Below are 18,268 nucleotides of genomic sequence, written 5' to 3'. Positions count from 1 at the left end.
AACCTATAAATAAATTCTGTATCAACATTTGGAGAACTTCCACGTTTTTTTTTATTTCTGCTAGTAATGAAACAATTAAATAAAATTTACCAAATTAGCCGGATTCAAAAATTGTTTAACACGCTAATTTGGGATTTTTATTACTTTTAACCATTACAGAATCGCTTCGGTGCAATTGCAATTATAAAGTTAATGAACCAACATCACAGTTCAAAACAAAAATAAATAGTGGTTTTCTATATGATATATTTTTCAAATATAGAGTATACAATATATAAAATATAAATATATATGGATTATTGTATTTGTATTTTTTTTTTGGAACTCAACTTCATTAAAACTTAAATAGCGTTTAACTGAACGAGTCAGTTGTTACATGGCGTAACGCCGCTTTTGCTAGGCAATCAGCCTCCACATTCCTTTCTCTAGGATTATTGTATTTGTATAATACATACTTACTCCCCTCCTTAGAAATGGGATTAATGACAATGGCAATCAAGATCAAAACTTTCTATCAGTTCTTACCATGTCTCAATTTCACACATTGGACAAATTAATCATACTATTGGATGTAGTTGTCCACAAAGGCGTAGAGTTTGAGTTTTACTTAAATCAGTTTTTATTTTATAAAAAAAAAAGAACTAAAACTAGTGGACACTCGAGCTCGAGATTTAGTTGGTCAAAATCATTACACTAATGCAGTAATCTCGTAATTGATGCAACTTGAGCGTGGAGCCACTCGTTTGATCTTTTAGCAGAAAAGAGAAGGCCACTGGTTAAGCATAGATGAACGTATGCCTTTGTTTTTATGTGTGGTTCTCTTTTCTTATCCAGCAATTTGCCACATTCCTTCATTATATATCCAGACAAAACCTTTATTCACATCAGGAGAAAAAGAAGAAGAAACAATGTCTAAAATAGAAAACAAAAAGCAAGAAGAAGAAGAAGAAGAATCATCAACTACAACCAATACTATGGCATGGCCGGATATTGAAGAAGAACTCGTGATACCTGAGCTTTTACATAGCGAAGGCGTGAAGAAACTTCACATGAGCATTCAAAACGAGTGGGATTACCTTCAGAAGTCTGCGTGCCAAACTGCTGCAGGAAGAGCTCTTTGGAAACATGTCATTCACGATCCTCTCGCTCACTTGTTTGCTGGAGAGACACATTTGAGAAACTTACACACAAAGATTCAGCGAGACAGGCTCAACAATGCTCGAGAGGTCTCTGGTGTGATTCTAGCCGTTCGAACCCTTTGGTTTGATACTAGGATCCAAGCTGCTCTAGACTCTTTCGACAATGATGCAACACAAGTTGTTCTACTTGGTGCAGGTTTAGTTTCCCTACTTCTCGACTTTTATTTTAATTAATTATATGTTTTTGTGAAGCAAGAATAAAAGAATAACACACAACGGTGTGATTGAACTTTCAGGAATGGATGCAAGATCATACAGACTAAACTGCTTGAACAAAAGTGATGTATTCGAAGTGGACTTCCCCGATGTCTTGCAAACCAAAACGAGCCTGGTCCAAGCTGCAGTAAGTTCAAGAGAGGAGCTTAAGATGACGGCCAAATCATTAATCGACGTAGCAACTGATATCAGAGACAAGGACTGGTTTGAAAACCTTAAGAAATCAGGTTTTGTGCCAGAGATTAACACTGTATGGGTTCTTGAAGGCATTCTCTATTACCTGTCTCACACAGAGGCGATGCAAGTACTGAATCTCATAGCTGAGAAATGTAAAGTAACCAGCACGGTTCTCTTGGCGGATTTCATGAACAAACCGTCTGCTTCTCTCCCCAACTCTGTGTTCCACTTTTACAGTGACTGGCCTGATCAGCTCTTACCATCCTTGGGGTTCTCTCATGTCAAGCTTTCACAGATTGGTGATCCAGATGCGAATTTCGGTTTGCTGCACAATCCACTCAATCTCTTTAACAAACTTCTTCGCCTGCCAAGGACTGCACAGATCCATCCAGACGATGGAACGCCGTGCTGCCGCTTGTATTTGGTCGAGGCTTCTGGTTCACCTCCTCCAGATAAATCCATAACGAACAATGTGAGCTTGTAAGCTTACTTATTCCACTGCAACGTTTTTGCAGATCAAGTATATGAGTCTTTCACACCATGGAAACTGTGTAGGAGATTGTTGGCAATTTGAATGTATAAAACAATTGATATGAACAAAATTACTATATATTAAACCAAAAACTCAAACATTCCATTTTTTATATCCTTAGAAATTCAAACGACTTTATAAGTGACAATGATTGTGTTCAAATAAAACGAGATGTATCTCACTTTCCAAAAATTGTAACAAAACGTCGGTATCACTAAACAGCCATAACTATTCCACACTGACTATAAGAAGAGAAGAACATACTTCATCTCAGATCTCAAGGCAGTCTTTTACAAATTAAAACAAGTTAAAACATTGCAGTAAAATTTGCGAGAAAAAAGATTGCCTCCATAAACTGCATCTGCAATCTTTTTTTTTTCTGATAACTATAGTTCTAGTAATTGATTGTGTAAAACTCAAGTAATAAGAATATCTCTCTTATCAATCTCTTAAAGAAACTCACTCAAAACCTTGGCTCACCAAAACAATTTCAAAACTATTGCAACAACCTTGCAACTCTTATATAAGAATTAGATAACTCCTAGTCTTATTAGTAAAACACTTATTAGATATTTCCTAATCCTTTTAGTAAACCATATCTCAGTAGGATTATGATAGTTTGCATATCAAGCTATTTCAAGCTTATCCCAACAATTTCTTCCTTAAGCTTTCTCAGCCAAGTTTTCAACTCCAATCAACGAAGGTCTTGGAAGAACATGACGACGAAGGTGGTGGTGGAACATGTGAGGATTGGAAGATGAAGAAGACAACAAAGGTGGTGGTGGTGCGGCTGCGTTTAGTTAGTAATTATGTTAAAGCTTGGTCTAGTTTTTGATTTATTATTTAATTAGATTTTTTTTTTTTGTAATCCAATTTAATTATAGATCAATTTAATAATAAAGAAATTTTTAATATATGAATTAATTTTAAATTCTAATTATGTTTTATTTTAAAATAATTAACTAAAATAATTTTAAGATAAATAATAACAAAAAAGATATGTTATTAAATAATGTTCAATTGCATAAAAACGCTATAATATATGACAATAAGATAGCACCGTAAAAAACGCTATCTAATGTGTTTGACCTACTAAAGTTTCAATTGATGCTAATTTAATTGAGCAAAAAAAGAATAAAATAGTGAATACAAATTCAGTTGAAAAAAAAATGAATAAACAAAACATATGAATTAATTTTCAATTTGTTCTTTATTTAAATTGGAAAAGGAAAATTTCTTCATAACTATTTTGATTCACAAGGAAATGAGTGGAATAGAATATGATCCATGTGTTTGTAATTTGACAAAAAAAAAAAATACAACATGAATGGCAAGGAATAAGAATTTCACCATATTTTTTTAAGTATGGTCAACAGTTGAAGCCTAAGTATAAAAGTAACCAAGAGTGTAAATATATCTTCAAGAAATGGGCCTAATTGTACATTTGACTATAAATCTACTAATTTTGAAAGACTTAGAATAAAAAAAGGGATGGTTATGCAATATGATAGAAGTTAATTAATTAAACAAACAGAAATTGGAAAAACAAAATCGGTCGTTCCTCATTTGCTCGAGTGGGCGACAGGACTCAGCGAGCGTGTGTAATTTCCAGAAGAGAAAATGGAATCAGATCGTCCTCCTCACTTCAAGGTCTTCCTTCTTCTACTAAACGATTTTTAACCACCTTATCTCTGCATTCGATTTCGAATTGAACTGTTTGTGCAGGTAATTTTGGGATCTTCTTCGATTGCAAGACGGAGTATATTAACAGATATGGGATACCAATTCACACTAATGGTAATGCTACTTTCTTGTTCCATTGAAACTTTTAGTAAAAATAAAAAAAAAGCTTTGATTAAAAGTGTATATATATATATATATATGTAGAGTGCTGATATTGATGAGAAGAGCATCCGTAAAGAGAAACCTGAAGAGTTGGTTTTAGCTTTAGCTGAGGCAAAGGTTACTTTACTTACTTACTTCCTTCTTCATTACTCAGATTTAGTTATATTTTTGTTTTGTTTTGTTTTAACCAGGCTGAAGCAATCGTGCAGCGGATCCCTGATGATGTCGAGGATAAACCGACCTTACTCGTTACTTGTGACCAAGTACTCACTCATCTATATTTAAATTTTCCGAATTTGAAACTCCTCATGTAGGATGTAGCTTAGTTATTAGAGAGTTTTGTATTTAATGGTTATGAAGGTTGTGGTCTATGAAGATGCCGTCAGAGAGAAACCATCGAGTGTGGTAGAAGCAAGGGAATACATACGAAGTAAGTAAGCTACACTTCTCTCAAGGCTTTAAGTGTTAAAATATATATGTAAAAAACTGAAACACACAGGCTATTCTAAGGGACACACCGCAACAGTGAGTTCTGTGGTTGTCACTAATCTCAACACAGGATTCAGAAAAGGAGGCGTCGATAGAGTGGAGGTGCGTGCACGTTTTCACTTATGTTGTGAGTTTACAGTTTGTATCATCAGATGAGGATTTTCACTTTCTTAACAGATCTACTTCAACGAAATATCAGAGGAGATTATTGAGAAACTGGTAATATAGGTGGTGGTTGGTGATTTTTCCTTCTTTCTCCGTATCAATATTGCTTCTGCTAACTTAAAGGCTGTCTTGATGCGCAGATTGAGGAAGGCATGGTGCTTAGGGTTGCTGGTGCACTCCTAATCGAGCATCCTCTAATATTGCCATGCATCAAACAAGTGGTTTGATTTCTTTGCCTTCTGCACTTGAACATATTTGTTTCTCTTGTCATTTTTATACCAACTTGGACCATGCATTTTGAATTGTGGTGTATTATTATTGTATTAGGTTGGAACAACGGATAGCGTGATGGGTCTGCCCAAAGAATTGACTGAGAAACTTATGAAGGAAGTATTGTCAACCACTTAGGTGCCTTTGAATTGGAGAAAAATGTTTGGTCTCTAAATGTTGGTGTATTCATGATCTGCAACTCATGAGGATTACACATCAGTTATTTTGTCGTTTTACTTCCTCTTTATTCCGGACCAAACCTTTAGATGGATTTGTTATTTCTGTTTTTGTTGCAATGTGATACTATTAACCAAACCAATTAAAACGAATTTACTGCATGCATCCAGCTGCAGACTGTGTTCGAGGTTTTTGACGGCAAAAGTTAGGGACATCAAAATGATTTTATTTGTAAAAAGAACGGTAAGAAAATTGCAAGTCTGATTGGGGTTTAATGTTATCCAAAACAGCAAGATATTGGATAATTGAGTAGGCTGTGCGTATTGGTTTTGGTTTTTACCAATGTTGTTAAACGAAGAAAACAGGTTTGGGTTTGACTGGATTCAATCTAAATTTTTTATTTGTCATCTTTGGTAAATTTTATGAACATAACTAAATTTCGTTAATAAATTTTTTGAATAGATATAATTATGAAATAAATTTAAATAAATATAAAATCAATATTTTAACTTTAAATATAAAATTAATATTTTGATTTTAGAAATTTATTATCTTGAGTAATAAAAATTCAAAAAATATAATAAAGAAAAATTCTTTAAAATAACACTTTTTAATTTTTGTCACAAAAATAACCCTCAATGAAAAAATAACCAAAAGAAATTTTGTCTTTGGACCAATTAGTTTGACAATGGACCAATTAGTTTGACAATATGTATTGGATTTTGTTGAATGTCCCCACTATGAGCTTTTTTTATGATTGACATAACCCTACAAATTATATTTTAACTAAATAGATAAGTTATTAAACAGTATTAGTCAACAAAAATAAATTATTTAACGATGTATTTAATGTCATAATCACATCATATTTTATATTAACTAGGTGTTTCGAGTTTTCGGGTTAAATATATTGGCGCATTCCAGTATTTAAAAATTTTGGTTTGGATTCGGTTCAGATCGTTGCGGATTTTGTTCGGATTCAGATAATTCGTTTAAATTATTTTAAAATTTTAAAATTTATATATATTTTAAATTTCTCAAAAATCTTAAAATAAAAGCAATATATGACATAAAAATTTAAATATTGTATACCAAAATACTTAAATTTAATATAAAAACTAGTTTGGCCTGAATATTTAGATGGAAAATCAATAAATATTTTAACTACTTTTTGATTTTCAAATATTTTAGACAACTTATAAGCTCTCATGCAAAATAAGTGAAACAGATACCCATCTCATTCCAGGACTAACCGGGAAAGACCAAATCAAAAGAACTCAGTTTCTGTCTTTACACAAGCTCTTTTTCTAAATACTAGGTTCACTTATCTTTTGGTCTTTCCCACCAAAGGGAGGTGTTTAAGCTATGAAGCAGGAGACCGTGAGAATCTAAGCTCATTTTCTAATGCCGGGAAAATAAAAACGAGTGTTTCAACGCACACCCGAATAGTCCATTATTATTAAGTCGAGAAGCAAGAGTATGCAACGATACATTGAAAAAGCAAGAAACAATACCAAAAACACACGAACTTTATTGGGAACCAACAGAGAAAAGTAGCGATTCATAAACCTGATCATGGATCCAGCCATAGTCCCTGAAACAAACAAAACAAATATCAAACGGATGTTCTATAAAAGAAGAGAAGATATATAGTTGGTACCTTATAGAATTAAGTGGATGGTGCAAGGAGAGGGCGAATCAAGTTAGGAACATGAGCCTGGTGATCCTCAAGACGACCCTTAACACTGTCTCCATCCCAGCGAACAAGTGTTGGCACTCCAGTGACCTTGAAGCGAGGATCGACTCTCCACGGATGCATCGGATTCCTCCACGTCGGCCTATCTCCCGCGTAAGCCCGAATAACATTCACTTCCTCCGCTGATTCCTCTAGAGTCTTGTATATCACAGGCTCAGCTCTAACGCAATCTGATTATTATAATCAATAAATAAATAAAAAAGAGATGAAATTGAAAAAAAAAATGAAAAACAGAAACGGACCAGGACACCAGCTGCGGTTGGTGGTGGGATCATTGTTGGCGAGGAAGAGGATGAAATTGATTTTGTTACGGTTTGATTCGTCAGATTTCAATTCTTCCAACACCTTCTCCAAGGTTGAGGGATCTGCGTCCACCTTCTTCACACTCATTTTTATTCTTTTCTCTACAACACTCTCGATTTCGATTTCGATTTCGATTTCTTTACCAATTTTAGTTGGACTGCTCTCCTTAAATTGAGGCCCGTGTTTGATTCTTCAACTATAGCGGACATTCCACGCTTTATTACCCGCCTACCTATGGGTATCGGTTCGTTCCCTAAAAGTTATCGGTTCTTTTTTCATTTTCTAACTTCTTAGATCTAATCTCTAATGTAAAACTTTATTATTACTTCCAAAATAGACTAATTTCATAATAAAATTGATTTTATTTATATTAAAAATATAAAAATATCATAGCATAAATTTATTTTTACTCCATTATAATCACCGGTCATAGTGAAAAGGAAAGATGAAAAGAACGTTCTAACAGTTTGTTTCTACTTTTTAAGTAGATTTTAAGCGATTGTGGGATGTTGGTGTTCCAATTTATTAGGAACATGTTATAGAAAGAGAGCAAGAAGAACAACTATAAAATGTTGTTTAGACAGAGCTGATGAAAATGAGTATTGCCATAACAATCGTCCGATATCTTACAAAACCAACGAAGAAGTAAAAAAAAAAATATTCGACAAAAAATGGCTATATAACGAGGAACTAAAGCAAATCATTTTTGAAGGATGGAAATATTCAGATCTTCCTCCTGACACAAATATTATGGAGTATATTTCGAGTTGTCGTAGAGCTTTAAATCAGTGGAGGAGAAAGTACAATTTAAACTCATAAAAACTTGTAGAAGATCTTAAAGAGAAGGTGGAGAGTCTGTACTTGGATGATGATGCTACGACCGAAAAAATAGTAGAAGCATTGAATGAACTATCTGATGCTCTTAAGAGAAAGGAAATGTTCTGGAAACAAAGAAAGTCAAATCCTCTGACAAAGAAAAGGCGATAAGAACACGAAATTTTTTCATGCATTGACAAAGCAAAGAAGAGCGAGAAATAAAATCACACTTTTCCAACTGAGTCTCATGACACTCCACCGCCCGAGATTCTTGCTAGTTCACCCACACAGTCGCATGAGGTACATACTGCCCCTTGCTCAAAGAATGATATCATTTTGCCTATATTAGCAGCTGCAAATGCTGTGCCACATCACTCACAGATTATGGAAGATGTTCCATCACAAATTATCACTTTGGAAGGCTCTGGCACTTCTAAAAGGGAGCAACATATTGGTGCCTACACTCCCCTCGCTCACAACCATCAACAATTTCATATTGAGCCGGAGATTCCAGTTTCTTTTGAGAGAGATGGTAATGATGTGGTTGGAGAGACTTCTAATTACATAACTAGAGGAGGAAGATCAATAAAACCAACTTAAAAGATTCAAGACATGGGATGGACGAAGGTCGGTGAAAGAGGTAAAGGTCGCCGTGGCCGTGGCCGAGGAAACCAAAACCACTGATCAATGTTTTTTTTTTTTTTTTTTTTCAAATTCTTGCTGCTTATGATTCTTAACTGAATCATTCATTATGGTTGTGATAACTCTCTTCTTGTTCCAAGCTTTCCAAAACTTATGAGTGAAAACTCATACTTGTACTTTTTTTTATGCATTTAATATAAAAGCCTTTTTTACAAAAAAAAAATCACATTTTTAAATGCAAATGGAAATGTTATCAAAGTCGAGGAAGGACTTGTAGCCATTGCCACTAGTTATTTTAGTCAAATATTTGAGTCCTCAAACCCATAAAATATAGAGGAAGCACTATCTGAGGTTTCCACAATGAATGGGTTCATCCTCGTAACAGACCCTTTTCCCTTTCACGTCCCCCATATGAGCTGATAGGGGTGGGAGTTCGGGTACCCGTTCGGGTTCGGGTCGGGTATTTCGGATTTTCGGGTATTTCGGTATAGAGGTCTAGAACCCGTTCGGGTATTTCTGTATTTCGGGTCGGGTTCGGGTATTTTTAGTTCGGATTCGGTTATTTCGGATCGGGTTCGGATATTTAGATTTTGAAAAAAAAAATTAAAATTTTCATTTCTCAAGTTTATTGTATTTAAAAATATAACTTTTAGTTAACTAATTTTTTATTTTTAATAGATTGAATGGTTGATAGATTTGGACATAACATTTTAAAACTAAAAATGCACTAATTTAGTTATTTTTTTTAATTTTGGATATAACTTTTTGTTAATTTTTGAAATAAAAAACTTGACATGCATTTTAAGTGAGTAGCAAATCATTTTTCCGTAATTGTATGTATATCATATGAACTTAAATTATGTGTAGTATCAATATAAATATTTTATATAAAATGAGAAATATAAACTAGAAACATAAGGTTAATTATACATATGTTCGGTTATATTCGGATATCCATTCGGGTTCGGGTATTATCCGTCGGGTTCAGATATCCAATCTCTCCTTATTCAATACCCGTTCGGGTATTTTGCTACTTCGGTTCGGATTTCGGTTTGGTTTTTTCGGATCGGGTTCGGGTGCCACTTCGGATATCGGGTAAAGTGCCCACCCCTATGAGCTGAGCGTGATCGATTCATCGTCAGAGAAAGCAGATGTTTAGAGAACGTATGATGAAAAACGTTGCCGTAAGAGCAAACTCCTAGTAATCTCACGCCAAAGATATTGATTGTTTTCTAAGATTTACTGTCCAACAAATTAAATATATTTATATACAAGTATAACCGCGCATACATCGTACACCTGTGATATTTGAAACCAGTGTGACAAAAAAAAACAAAGAACCAATACTACTGTCCTTTTTTTTTTTTTTTTTTTTTTTTTGTTCAATACCAATACTACTGTCCTTTATATAAGAAAAAAAAAATGGAGGCCACCCCCTTGTTATTCTATCATCTAATCTACGTTTTCTTAAACCAACATCATCATTATCATCATCATAATCACATTAACGGTGGAGGAGGCAGTTTCCAGAAATTCCATGTGTTAAAGTCCTCCTGTATGTAAAGGGTTCATCAAAAATAAGCAAAGCAAAGCAAAACACAGGGAAAAAACAAACCAAACTCAGAAATGTTGATTATACCGGTTCAGAAGAAGTTGTTGTAGCTGGGAACATTCCATTGACAAGAGCATGAAGATTTGTGTATGACCTTGTATCCACCCTACGATTCACAGCTACTTCTCCCTGCAATTCTCACAAGTTTGCCATCCTTGTTGCTAAGTCATATCATGTTTTTGCTAAGGCATTTTTCCCATTTTAAGATTTGAGTACCTTTGGGTTAATAGTGAAGATCTTTCCCCGGGGGATTCCGACTTTAAGGTAGCTTATCTCATCCGTGTCTCTGTTTCCAAAACCAGCATAGAACGGGTTGTGTTCGGGAGGAAACAACGCTCGTATTTCCTGTGAGAGAGAGATTTAAGAAAAAGAAAAAAAAAACAGAGTTCTGTAAGAGGAGGACATTAAGAGTATCAATCAAGAAATAGAGAACTAACCTCCAAGCAAGAAATCTTGAATTCATGAGGTGCTCTTCTAATAACTGTCGAGAAAGAAGCAAATCATTCAAAGATCAACAAATCAAATTTTGGATAATGTTGTAGAAGAACAACTACCTTCCCGAAACAGCGAAGGAAAGAGGCCATCGGGAGAAATAACAACAGGCCCATCCGGCAATGCTTTCCCGTCCTGTTGGTTTAACTTATAGCTAAAGATTAACAAAGTACGCTAGATTTTCCATTTTTTGCAAAAATTTGAAATGCATTTTCTAATCAATCACCTGCTTGAGATTAACTAGAAACTGTCTTGTGACTGAGGCCTGAGAAATCGCGCGTGCACTTAAAAACATGAGCTGATATCCGTTTTCCTGTTAAGGCAGAGAAAATGAATCTTTTGCTTTTTTGTCCCACACACTGCTTTCATTTCTATAGATATTAACACAGACCTTAACAGCCGAGAATAAATGTGTAACACCAGTTTGTGACCAATCTATTCCAACCAAAGGCATGAACTGGCCTAACACATCGGATCTGTGACAAAAAAAAAAGCATAAAGAAATTCAGAAACAGGTGGCTGAAAATATCCAAAATAACCAAAGTTGATCTCTACCTTGTGATGGTACCATCTACATCTGAAACAACTATCCGAGCATCCCATTTCCATAAGTATATCCTCGCGTCTACCTGTTGAATTAATGAGTTTGTGAACACCGAGTTGAAACTGTCCTAACTAACAGTTATATGACAAACGTGTCGTAGGAAAAAAAAAAAGAGAGGATAAAATGACCTGTTGTGTACCCACAATATTGGTGGAGAAAGTGAAATTCACTGTATTCATTCCTTCTTTCAGATTCAGCGAAGCCAATTGCTCAGAAGTTGGAGTTAATGCCCTGACTGTCTTCTTCACTGGTCTTGGCGACGACTTCTCTTGTTTCTTCTCCTCACGTTCAGCAGCATCCTTAGAAGAAGCTTCGCTATCATTCCTTGATCGTCGTTGAGAGAAAGGCCAAAGGTTCCAGCTTCCACCGCTGGGAGCTAACACAGCATCATCAGGTTTCTCATTTCGGTCAACAACTATCATGCCCTTGGGCTCAAATACTTGAGAAGTCCCGAATGAAACAGCTCCTAAGATAATAGGAGCTGCTGCATCCCATGGAAAATAGCATCCACCAATCTTCACTATAAGCATATCATTCTCCAAGACTGATGGTCCCAAAGAAGCAAATTTCTCCATATCTAATTTTTCGGAATTGAAGGCCTGAGAAGCCGCTTCTGCTCCCATTCCTTCACGTAATAAATGCTTGCACAGAGAGAGCTCGACTGAGAATGGATATAGGCAAAGTTAGACTATACTATTTGGGGAGAGAGTGAAAAAAAGGTAAGTTATATTTCCTTACCCACTTCAGGATTAGTGATAACATGTTCGAATGCCTTTAAGCTTGGGCTACCCCTCGAGCTCGGCTTCAAAGTATTGGAACTTGGATCAAATGACTGGCTCATGGGCTGACGACAAGGACCGGCATCGATATCATTGTTGTTGTGAAGCCGCATAATCGGTAATGATTCTGCCAACCGCTCCATTTCTTCTCCAGAGATATCCTTTTTCCTCTCTATCTCAATCGGCTCTGACAACACCTCCACGCCGTTTTCAGGACTAATTTCATTTTCATCATAAATCTCAACTTTTACTGTATGAAGAAAACTTGACTCTTGAGAACTAGTCTCAGCAGATTTGCAATCGCCAATATCGCTGAAGGAAAACTGTTCCTCCTCAACCTCCGGCTGCTGGACGGTTGCTCCATTTGTAGGCTGAGTCTTTTCAAAATCATCTTGAACTAGAGAGCCAGTGCTGCTCCCTTCTTGAAGGCTTGTTTTATCCGCTTGGTATTCAGGAACACCTAAGACTTGTTGCTTAGAATCCAAATTAACAGAATCCTAGTAGAGATACAAGATACGTTATATAGTTTTACTTCAAAAGCTACTAATCTACCTATTGTAAAATGACAAACTAACCTGTGCAAGTGGCGGCGGTTCGACATTCCCACTCCCTTGACTAGTAGTAACAGAGAACACAGTACTCGAACCATTCTCAACAAGAAGAAGTGAATAATCATCATCATCTTCCACCACATTGTTGCTGCTTTCACGAAAACAATCCTGCTCTTTCTCATCAAGATACTGCAACGTAGGAGACGCAACGAGCGGAGTTTCCAATATCGAATCAAAAGACTTTGAAGCTTTGCCTTTAACGCACTTGCGGGTATCGATGTTTGTAGACCACTTAACATCCAAAAGATCAGCAGCAATCTCAGCACGCTCCATGGAGGTGACACCATCATCTACCTTAACCGATCTACCACCAAACACAAACCCTAGAATCCCAGGCTTCCCACCAACAACACCATCATAGTTACAGCTCTTAGACTTCAACGGTATCTTAATCTTCTTATCAACACCATCACTACTACTACTACTACTCTTTCTCCTACTAGTCTCGGCTTCGTCGCCCGAAGACAAAGTGTAGACTTCTCCCAGCACATCTTCAACTTGTCTGAGGAAGTAAGCTTGGCCTGTATGAGCTAGATACATAGTGAACCCTGAATCAACACCGTTCACCTCGATCTTTATCAGATTCCGCCTGTTCTTCAAAACCCCTTGAAACTTACCGAATCTGACGTACCAAGGTGACGATTTGAATGTGCCGTCCGGTTGCTCCACCACGATAATGTCGATGGCCCCACCGAATGGGTGGAACGGTCCTGACACCGTGCCTACGCCTCGGTAGATGTAGCTCCCGATCCTACCCACTGCGTTCATTTTTTATGAATTAAAAGTCAAAAAAATCGATTTTTGGAAGATCGCGAATGATCGTGAGAACCCAGTTCACCAGACTTGATTCATGATCATACGGATCGATCAATCATATTTGAAGAAGAAGAAAGGGAAAAGAAAAATCAAATCACAGAACCGAAAGTGAGGAAATGGTTAAGGAGAGAAGAAGGGTATATTCTGTAAGAATGATCCAAAGGAGACAGAGATCAAAAGCATCGTTAATTAATTATTGCCGCCGGACATTAATTTTTTTTGTTTTGCTTCGGTGGGGTTTCGTTTCGTACTCATCCCAACTTTTCTGATTTTTTTTTCAGTTTAGCTTATTAGTTTGGTCTATTTGATTACTATTCAATAATTAGTTAAAAATCATTCGTGTTTCCACCCAACTTGGAGATCAATTACAGAAATGTTCTCCACTAACCGCAATTACATCTCTTTTAATTTCCACTTCACTGCTTAGACCATCTCTAATGGTTTCTCTATTTTTTACTCTAAAATAGAACAACTCTATAATAGAGTTTGAGTTTGCTCCAATAGAACTCTATTTTAGAGTAGAAAATAGAGTGATGAACAAACAAAAAATAAATTACTCTATAATTGGAGTAAACTTATTTTTCACTCTATTATAGAGTGAGAAATAAAGTACTATTAGAGCATTTTTACTCTAAACTCTATTTTAGAGTGAAAAATAGAGTAGGATTAGAGATGCCCTTAAATAACAACAAAAATCTCTACATATACCTATATAAATATATATATATATATATAATTTTTTTTGGTGATTATTATAGTCGCACCATAGTTGTCCTGCGTGTTACCATTAGACGGTTAATGATTTGAATCGGGATGACAGTACAGTATTTATACATGACAAGAAAATAAATTAGAGTAAAAGTATTTTGCGAAAAGAATACATCCATTACTATTCGCCAAACATCTATCGTCTTAAAATTTCATCTCTTCTCTTATAAATAATCAAAGATTTATCGTCTGTTACTAAATATATGATAAATAATAATATATAAATTATTAATATATTTAAGATTTTTATTTTCCTACAAACATAATATATTTTTGAATTTTTACATTTTTAAATACATATTATTACATATATTATAAATTATTTATATTAAAAACTTTAGTTTTATTGTTGTAGTGATAAAAGGATTCACAAAAGAAAGAAAAATGAAATGCCACTAGTTCTTTAGTTGACGAGCGACATTTATTTTCTGGGAAAAAACGTTGAAAGGAAAAAACAGAAAACAAGAAACGGAGAGAGAGAGAGACACCGTTTGTCCCTTGTTCTATTTTTTAATGCTTGGGTCACATCGCCTTCTTAATTTTTTTTTTTTTCTCAATCTTTCAAATCGAATGTTGCAACTCTTTTAACATTAACTTGCAAAATCAAAGATCATTTATTTCGTCTTTCCAAAATCCAAAGCCTCGCTTCGCTTCGCTTCTGTCAGATTAAAAGGTACGACGACATTTACAAACTCACATGTCCGAAACTCATCCTCGCATTGTTGTTTTTAATGACTAATTGATTTGATTATCTGTTTATTTATTTAATATATAATCCGATGAACACGAATTTGAGTTTGTTTGACCAATATGTGATTTCAGTTTTGCATGATCTGAAGAAGACTCTTGTTGTTAACAATGTCGGCGGATGATGATAAAGATTCAGACGACCTTAATATATTCCTCAACGCCATTGGCGAAGATGAAGAAGCACCGATGAGGAAAAGCACCAACGAAGAAGACATCTTCTTCAACTTGGACGATGGAGAAGGAGATTTGCATAACCCATTTCAAGATTTGTCGGATTCGAATCAACCAGTCTTTGAATCTCCTGAGGTTTACGTGGCACCGAGGGTGATGATAAGCCATCAAGATTCCTTCTCAGAGGAGGAGGGTTCAAGAATCGAAGATGCCAGGATCTTGCCCTTCTCCCCTCGTCTACGTGTCCCTGCTTCTCCTCGCGCTTTTGTTTATCAGAGATCTGTGGAATCGCCTCGTTTTGGATTGATTGATACCGCTTCCCCTTTCGAATCTGTCAAGGACGCTGTTTCAAAGTTCGGTGGGATTACTGACTGGAAAGCTCATAAGATTCAGACAATAGAGGTTCAGAAAAGCTTTTGTTATTATTATTTATTATTACACGTGGATTGATTGTTGTTGTTTTTTTTTTTATTCAGAGAAGGAAGATGGTTGATGAAGAGCTTGAGAAGATACAAGAAGCACTGCCCGAGTATAAGAGAGAATCTGAGTTAGCTGAAGAGGCCAAACACGATGCGTTGAGAGAACTAGAGACCACAAAGGGACTCATTGAGGAGCTCAAGCTCGAGCTAGAGAAAGCCCAATTAGAAGAGCAGCAGGCCAAACAGGACTCCGAGCTCGCGCAGATGCGCGTTGAGGAGATGGAGAAAGGTGTAGCTAACGAGGCAAGCGTTGCCGTTAAAGCACAGCTCGAGGTAGCTAAAGCGCGACAGGAGTCTGCCACTTGTGAGCTGCGGTCCGTGAGAGAAGAGATTGAAATGGTTTGTAATGAATACGAAGATATGTTGAGGGAAAAAGATTTGGCTGCGGAGAGAGCTGAAGCTGCTGTGAAGGAAGCTAAAGAGATCGAGAGAGAAATGGATGGGTTGAGTATAGAGCTCATAGCCACCAAGGAGTCGTTGGAATCTGCGCACACTGCTCATCTCGAAGCGGAAGAGAAGAGGTTCGGTGCAGCGATGGGTCGGGACCAAGACATGTACAACTGGGAAAAGGAACTGAAGATGGTGGAAGATGATATCGAGAGGCTTAACCAAGAGACTCGCGCCGCTGATGATATGAAAACAAGGCTAGACGCTGCTTCTGCTCTTGAGTATGATCTGAGAGCTGAGTTAGCAGCTTTCACTGAGAGTTCGACCAGGATGGGTAATGACGATAACATACATGCGGCTGTTGATTCTGCAAAGAGAGAGCTCGAAGAAGTCAAATCCAACATTGAGAAAGCAGCTTCCGAGGTGAAAGCATTGAAGATAATAGCTGGATCATTGCAGTCCGAGCTCGCAAGGGAGAGACAGGATCTAGCAGAAACTAAGGAGAGACAAAGTACGGCGGGGGGTTTGGTCCGGACATCAGATGAGGAAGCAAGAGAGGAGCTGATGGACACATCCAATAAGTTTGAGGAGGCGATGAAAGAGGCAGAGGATGCGAAGCTCTTAGCCGCAGCTGCTAGAGACGAGCTTAGAATGGCTGAGGAGTTGTCTGAACAAGCTAAAACCGGAATGTCTACGATAGAGAACAGGTTAACCGAGGCGAAAAAAGAAATGGAGGCTGCTAGAGCTTCGGAGAAGTTGGCCTTGGCTGCTATAAAAGCTCTGCAGGAGACTGAGTCTTCACAGAGATTTGAAGAGATGAGTAATTCCCCGAGAAGCATCATTATCTCTGTAGAAGAATACTACGAGCTGAGCAAGCAGGCACACGAGTCAGAGGAAGAGGCAAACACAAAGCTATCGCAGATTGTATCCCAGATAGAAGTGGCTAAAGAGGAAGAGTCGAGAATCTTGGAGAAACTAGAGGAAGTGAATAGAGAGATGAGCGTGCGGAAAGGAGAACTAAAAGCGGCTATGGGAAAAGCCGAAAAGGCTAGAGATGGGAAGTTGAGTATGGAGCAAGAGTTGAGAAAATGGAGGTCAGAGAATGGGAAGAGAAGAACAGAAGAAGGTATGGAGCCTGAGAAGAGCCCGACGAGGTCAAGCACGTTTGCGTTCGGTGAACAAGGGACCAGCAGCAACATTGATAACAATAATGTGACCCCTGAAACAAAGAAAAAGAAGAAGAAGAAACTTTCTTTGCTGCCAAAGGTTCTCATGTTCTTGTCAAGGAAGAAGTCTCACAAGTGAAAATCTTTTGTTTTTGTTTTTCTTTTCTTCAAAATATTTATTTGATTTTGTTATTCTGTTACTTACCCCAATAACAATACAGACTTCTTGAGATGAGTCAGGCAAACTTTTCCATGTATGACTTTTTGTTGATTTCACTCGATGGAAATAAAAGCCATTGACGCGCACACACTTGCAGATTTGTATATAATATTCAGACAGCATAGAATCTCTTCAAAGATTCATATTATTAAGAATCAAATTCTGTCATGACACACATAGATATCAAAAATTCTATAATGACCCCTTCCTATTTTGTATTTATTTTTATTTAAATTTAATTCGAAAAGTATCTAAAATAACAAAACCACGTTGAACTTCATCATATGTTAGTGAATTATGCAACCATGCATTAAAACAGTATTTTCATATTTTTGAATTTTTCTCAAAATCTATGTGTTAACAACCCTTATGAAAGTATCGAATGTTTTGGCAAATGCTCTATATACTGAACGTATGATCTTTAGTGTTGTTTTAAAATTTCAAAACACGTTCTATATTTGTATTATTGTATATTAAACTCTCTTTCATGGTACATTGGCATTGTTTTAATTTTTTATCAATTAATTTAATAAAAGTTCATAAGACTTCCTAAATTGGTGGACTAACTGATATAAAATCACTATTCTCCAGAGAAATATAGATAATAAAAGTTCTAAACCTCTTTAACTTTCATTATATGTTTGTGCATGATGCAACAATGAATTAAAACAGTATTTTCAAGTTTTGAATTTTTCTCAAAATCTATGTGTTAACCCCTACGAAAATATTGAGTTTTTTCGGTAAATGTTCTAGTGATGTTTTAAAATCTCTAAGCACATTCTACATTTGTATTAATGTATATTAAACTCTTTCATGGTACATGGAA

The 18,268-nt window shown here is 36.2% G+C and overlaps 5 protein-coding genes across 7 annotated transcripts; 3 read left to right on the top strand and 2 right to left on the bottom strand.

Annotated features, from left to right (window-relative positions):
- Positions 1 to 817: 817 nt before the first annotated feature.
- Positions 818 to 2,202, top strand: LOC106349532 (putative S-adenosyl-L-methionine-dependent methyltransferase MMAR_1068). Its single transcript, XM_013789520.3, has 2 exons — positions 818 to 1,335; positions 1,436 to 2,202. The coding sequence occupies exons 1-2, from the start codon at positions 909 to 911 to the stop codon at positions 2,074 to 2,076; spliced, it is 1,068 nt and encodes a 355-aa protein (XP_013644974.1). The 5' UTR covers positions 818 to 908; the 3' UTR covers positions 2,077 to 2,202.
- A 1,392-nt stretch (positions 2,203 to 3,594) lies between these two features.
- On the top strand, positions 3,595 to 5,249 carry LOC106349533 (7-methyl-GTP pyrophosphatase). 2 transcript variants are annotated; one of them, XM_013789521.3, is made up of 9 exons: positions 3,595 to 3,774; positions 3,850 to 3,921; positions 4,012 to 4,086; positions 4,161 to 4,232; positions 4,330 to 4,399; positions 4,469 to 4,560; positions 4,636 to 4,677; positions 4,764 to 4,844; positions 4,951 to 5,249. In XM_013789521.3, exons 1-9 carry the CDS (start codon positions 3,745 to 3,747, stop codon positions 5,029 to 5,031), a joined length of 615 nt encoding a protein of 204 aa, XP_013644975.1. In that variant the 5' UTR covers positions 3,595 to 3,744; the 3' UTR covers positions 5,032 to 5,249. The 2 variants fall into 2 exon arrangements, with proteins under 2 accessions (XP_013644975.1, XP_013644977.1); XM_013789523.3 differs by lacking the exon at positions 4,012 to 4,086 and having other exon boundaries at positions 3,620 to 3,774.
- Positions 5,250 to 6,486: 1,237 nt separating this feature from the next.
- Positions 6,487 to 7,386, bottom strand: LOC106349534 (thioredoxin-like protein Clot). Its single transcript, XM_013789524.2, has 3 exons — positions 7,069 to 7,386; positions 6,731 to 6,996; positions 6,487 to 6,664 (listed from the first exon to the last, which is right to left on the bottom strand). Exons 1-2 carry the CDS (start codon positions 7,214 to 7,216, stop codon positions 6,740 to 6,742), a joined length of 405 nt encoding a protein of 134 aa, XP_013644978.1. The 5' UTR covers positions 7,217 to 7,386; the 3' UTR covers positions 6,487 to 6,664; positions 6,731 to 6,739.
- A 2,408-nt stretch (positions 7,387 to 9,794) lies between these two features.
- LOC106349531 (phosphatidate phosphatase PAH2) lies at positions 9,795 to 13,759 on the bottom strand. 2 transcript variants are annotated; one of them, XR_007339966.1, is made up of 12 exons: positions 12,650 to 13,759; positions 12,034 to 12,571; positions 11,424 to 11,956; positions 11,247 to 11,320; positions 11,083 to 11,167; positions 10,918 to 11,004; positions 10,754 to 10,826; positions 10,637 to 10,680; positions 10,416 to 10,544; positions 10,227 to 10,328; positions 9,990 to 10,140; positions 9,795 to 9,941 (listed from the first exon to the last, which is right to left on the bottom strand). XR_007339966.1 is itself a non-coding variant. In XM_013789519.3 (11 exons), the coding sequence occupies exons 1-11, from the start codon at positions 13,451 to 13,453 to the stop codon at positions 10,087 to 10,089; spliced, it is 2,523 nt and encodes an 840-aa protein (XP_013644973.1). In that variant the 5' UTR covers positions 13,454 to 13,759; the 3' UTR covers positions 9,795 to 10,086. The 2 variants fall into 2 exon arrangements, 1 of the variants encoding a protein (XP_013644973.1); XM_013789519.3 differs by having other exon boundaries at positions 9,795 to 10,140.
- A 931-nt stretch (positions 13,760 to 14,690) lies between these two features.
- On the top strand, positions 14,691 to 17,479 carry LOC106349535 (protein WEAK CHLOROPLAST MOVEMENT UNDER BLUE LIGHT-like 3). Its single transcript, XM_013789525.3, has 3 exons — positions 14,691 to 14,942; positions 15,092 to 15,592; positions 15,667 to 17,479. The coding sequence occupies exons 2-3, from the start codon at positions 15,128 to 15,130 to the stop codon at positions 17,359 to 17,361; spliced, it is 2,160 nt and encodes a 719-aa protein (XP_013644979.1). The 5' UTR covers positions 14,691 to 14,942; positions 15,092 to 15,127; the 3' UTR covers positions 17,362 to 17,479.
- Positions 17,480 to 18,268: the final 789 nt, after the last annotated feature.

The sequence above is a fragment of the Brassica napus genome, chromosome A6 (assembly GCF_020379485.1).
Source record: "Brassica napus cultivar Da-Ae chromosome A6, Da-Ae, whole genome shotgun sequence".
Classification (NCBI taxonomy): Eukaryota; Viridiplantae; Streptophyta; class Magnoliopsida; order Brassicales; family Brassicaceae; genus Brassica; species Brassica napus.
The sequence above is the reverse complement of the archived record's forward strand: the minus strand, read 5'-3'. Positions and strand labels throughout refer to the sequence as shown.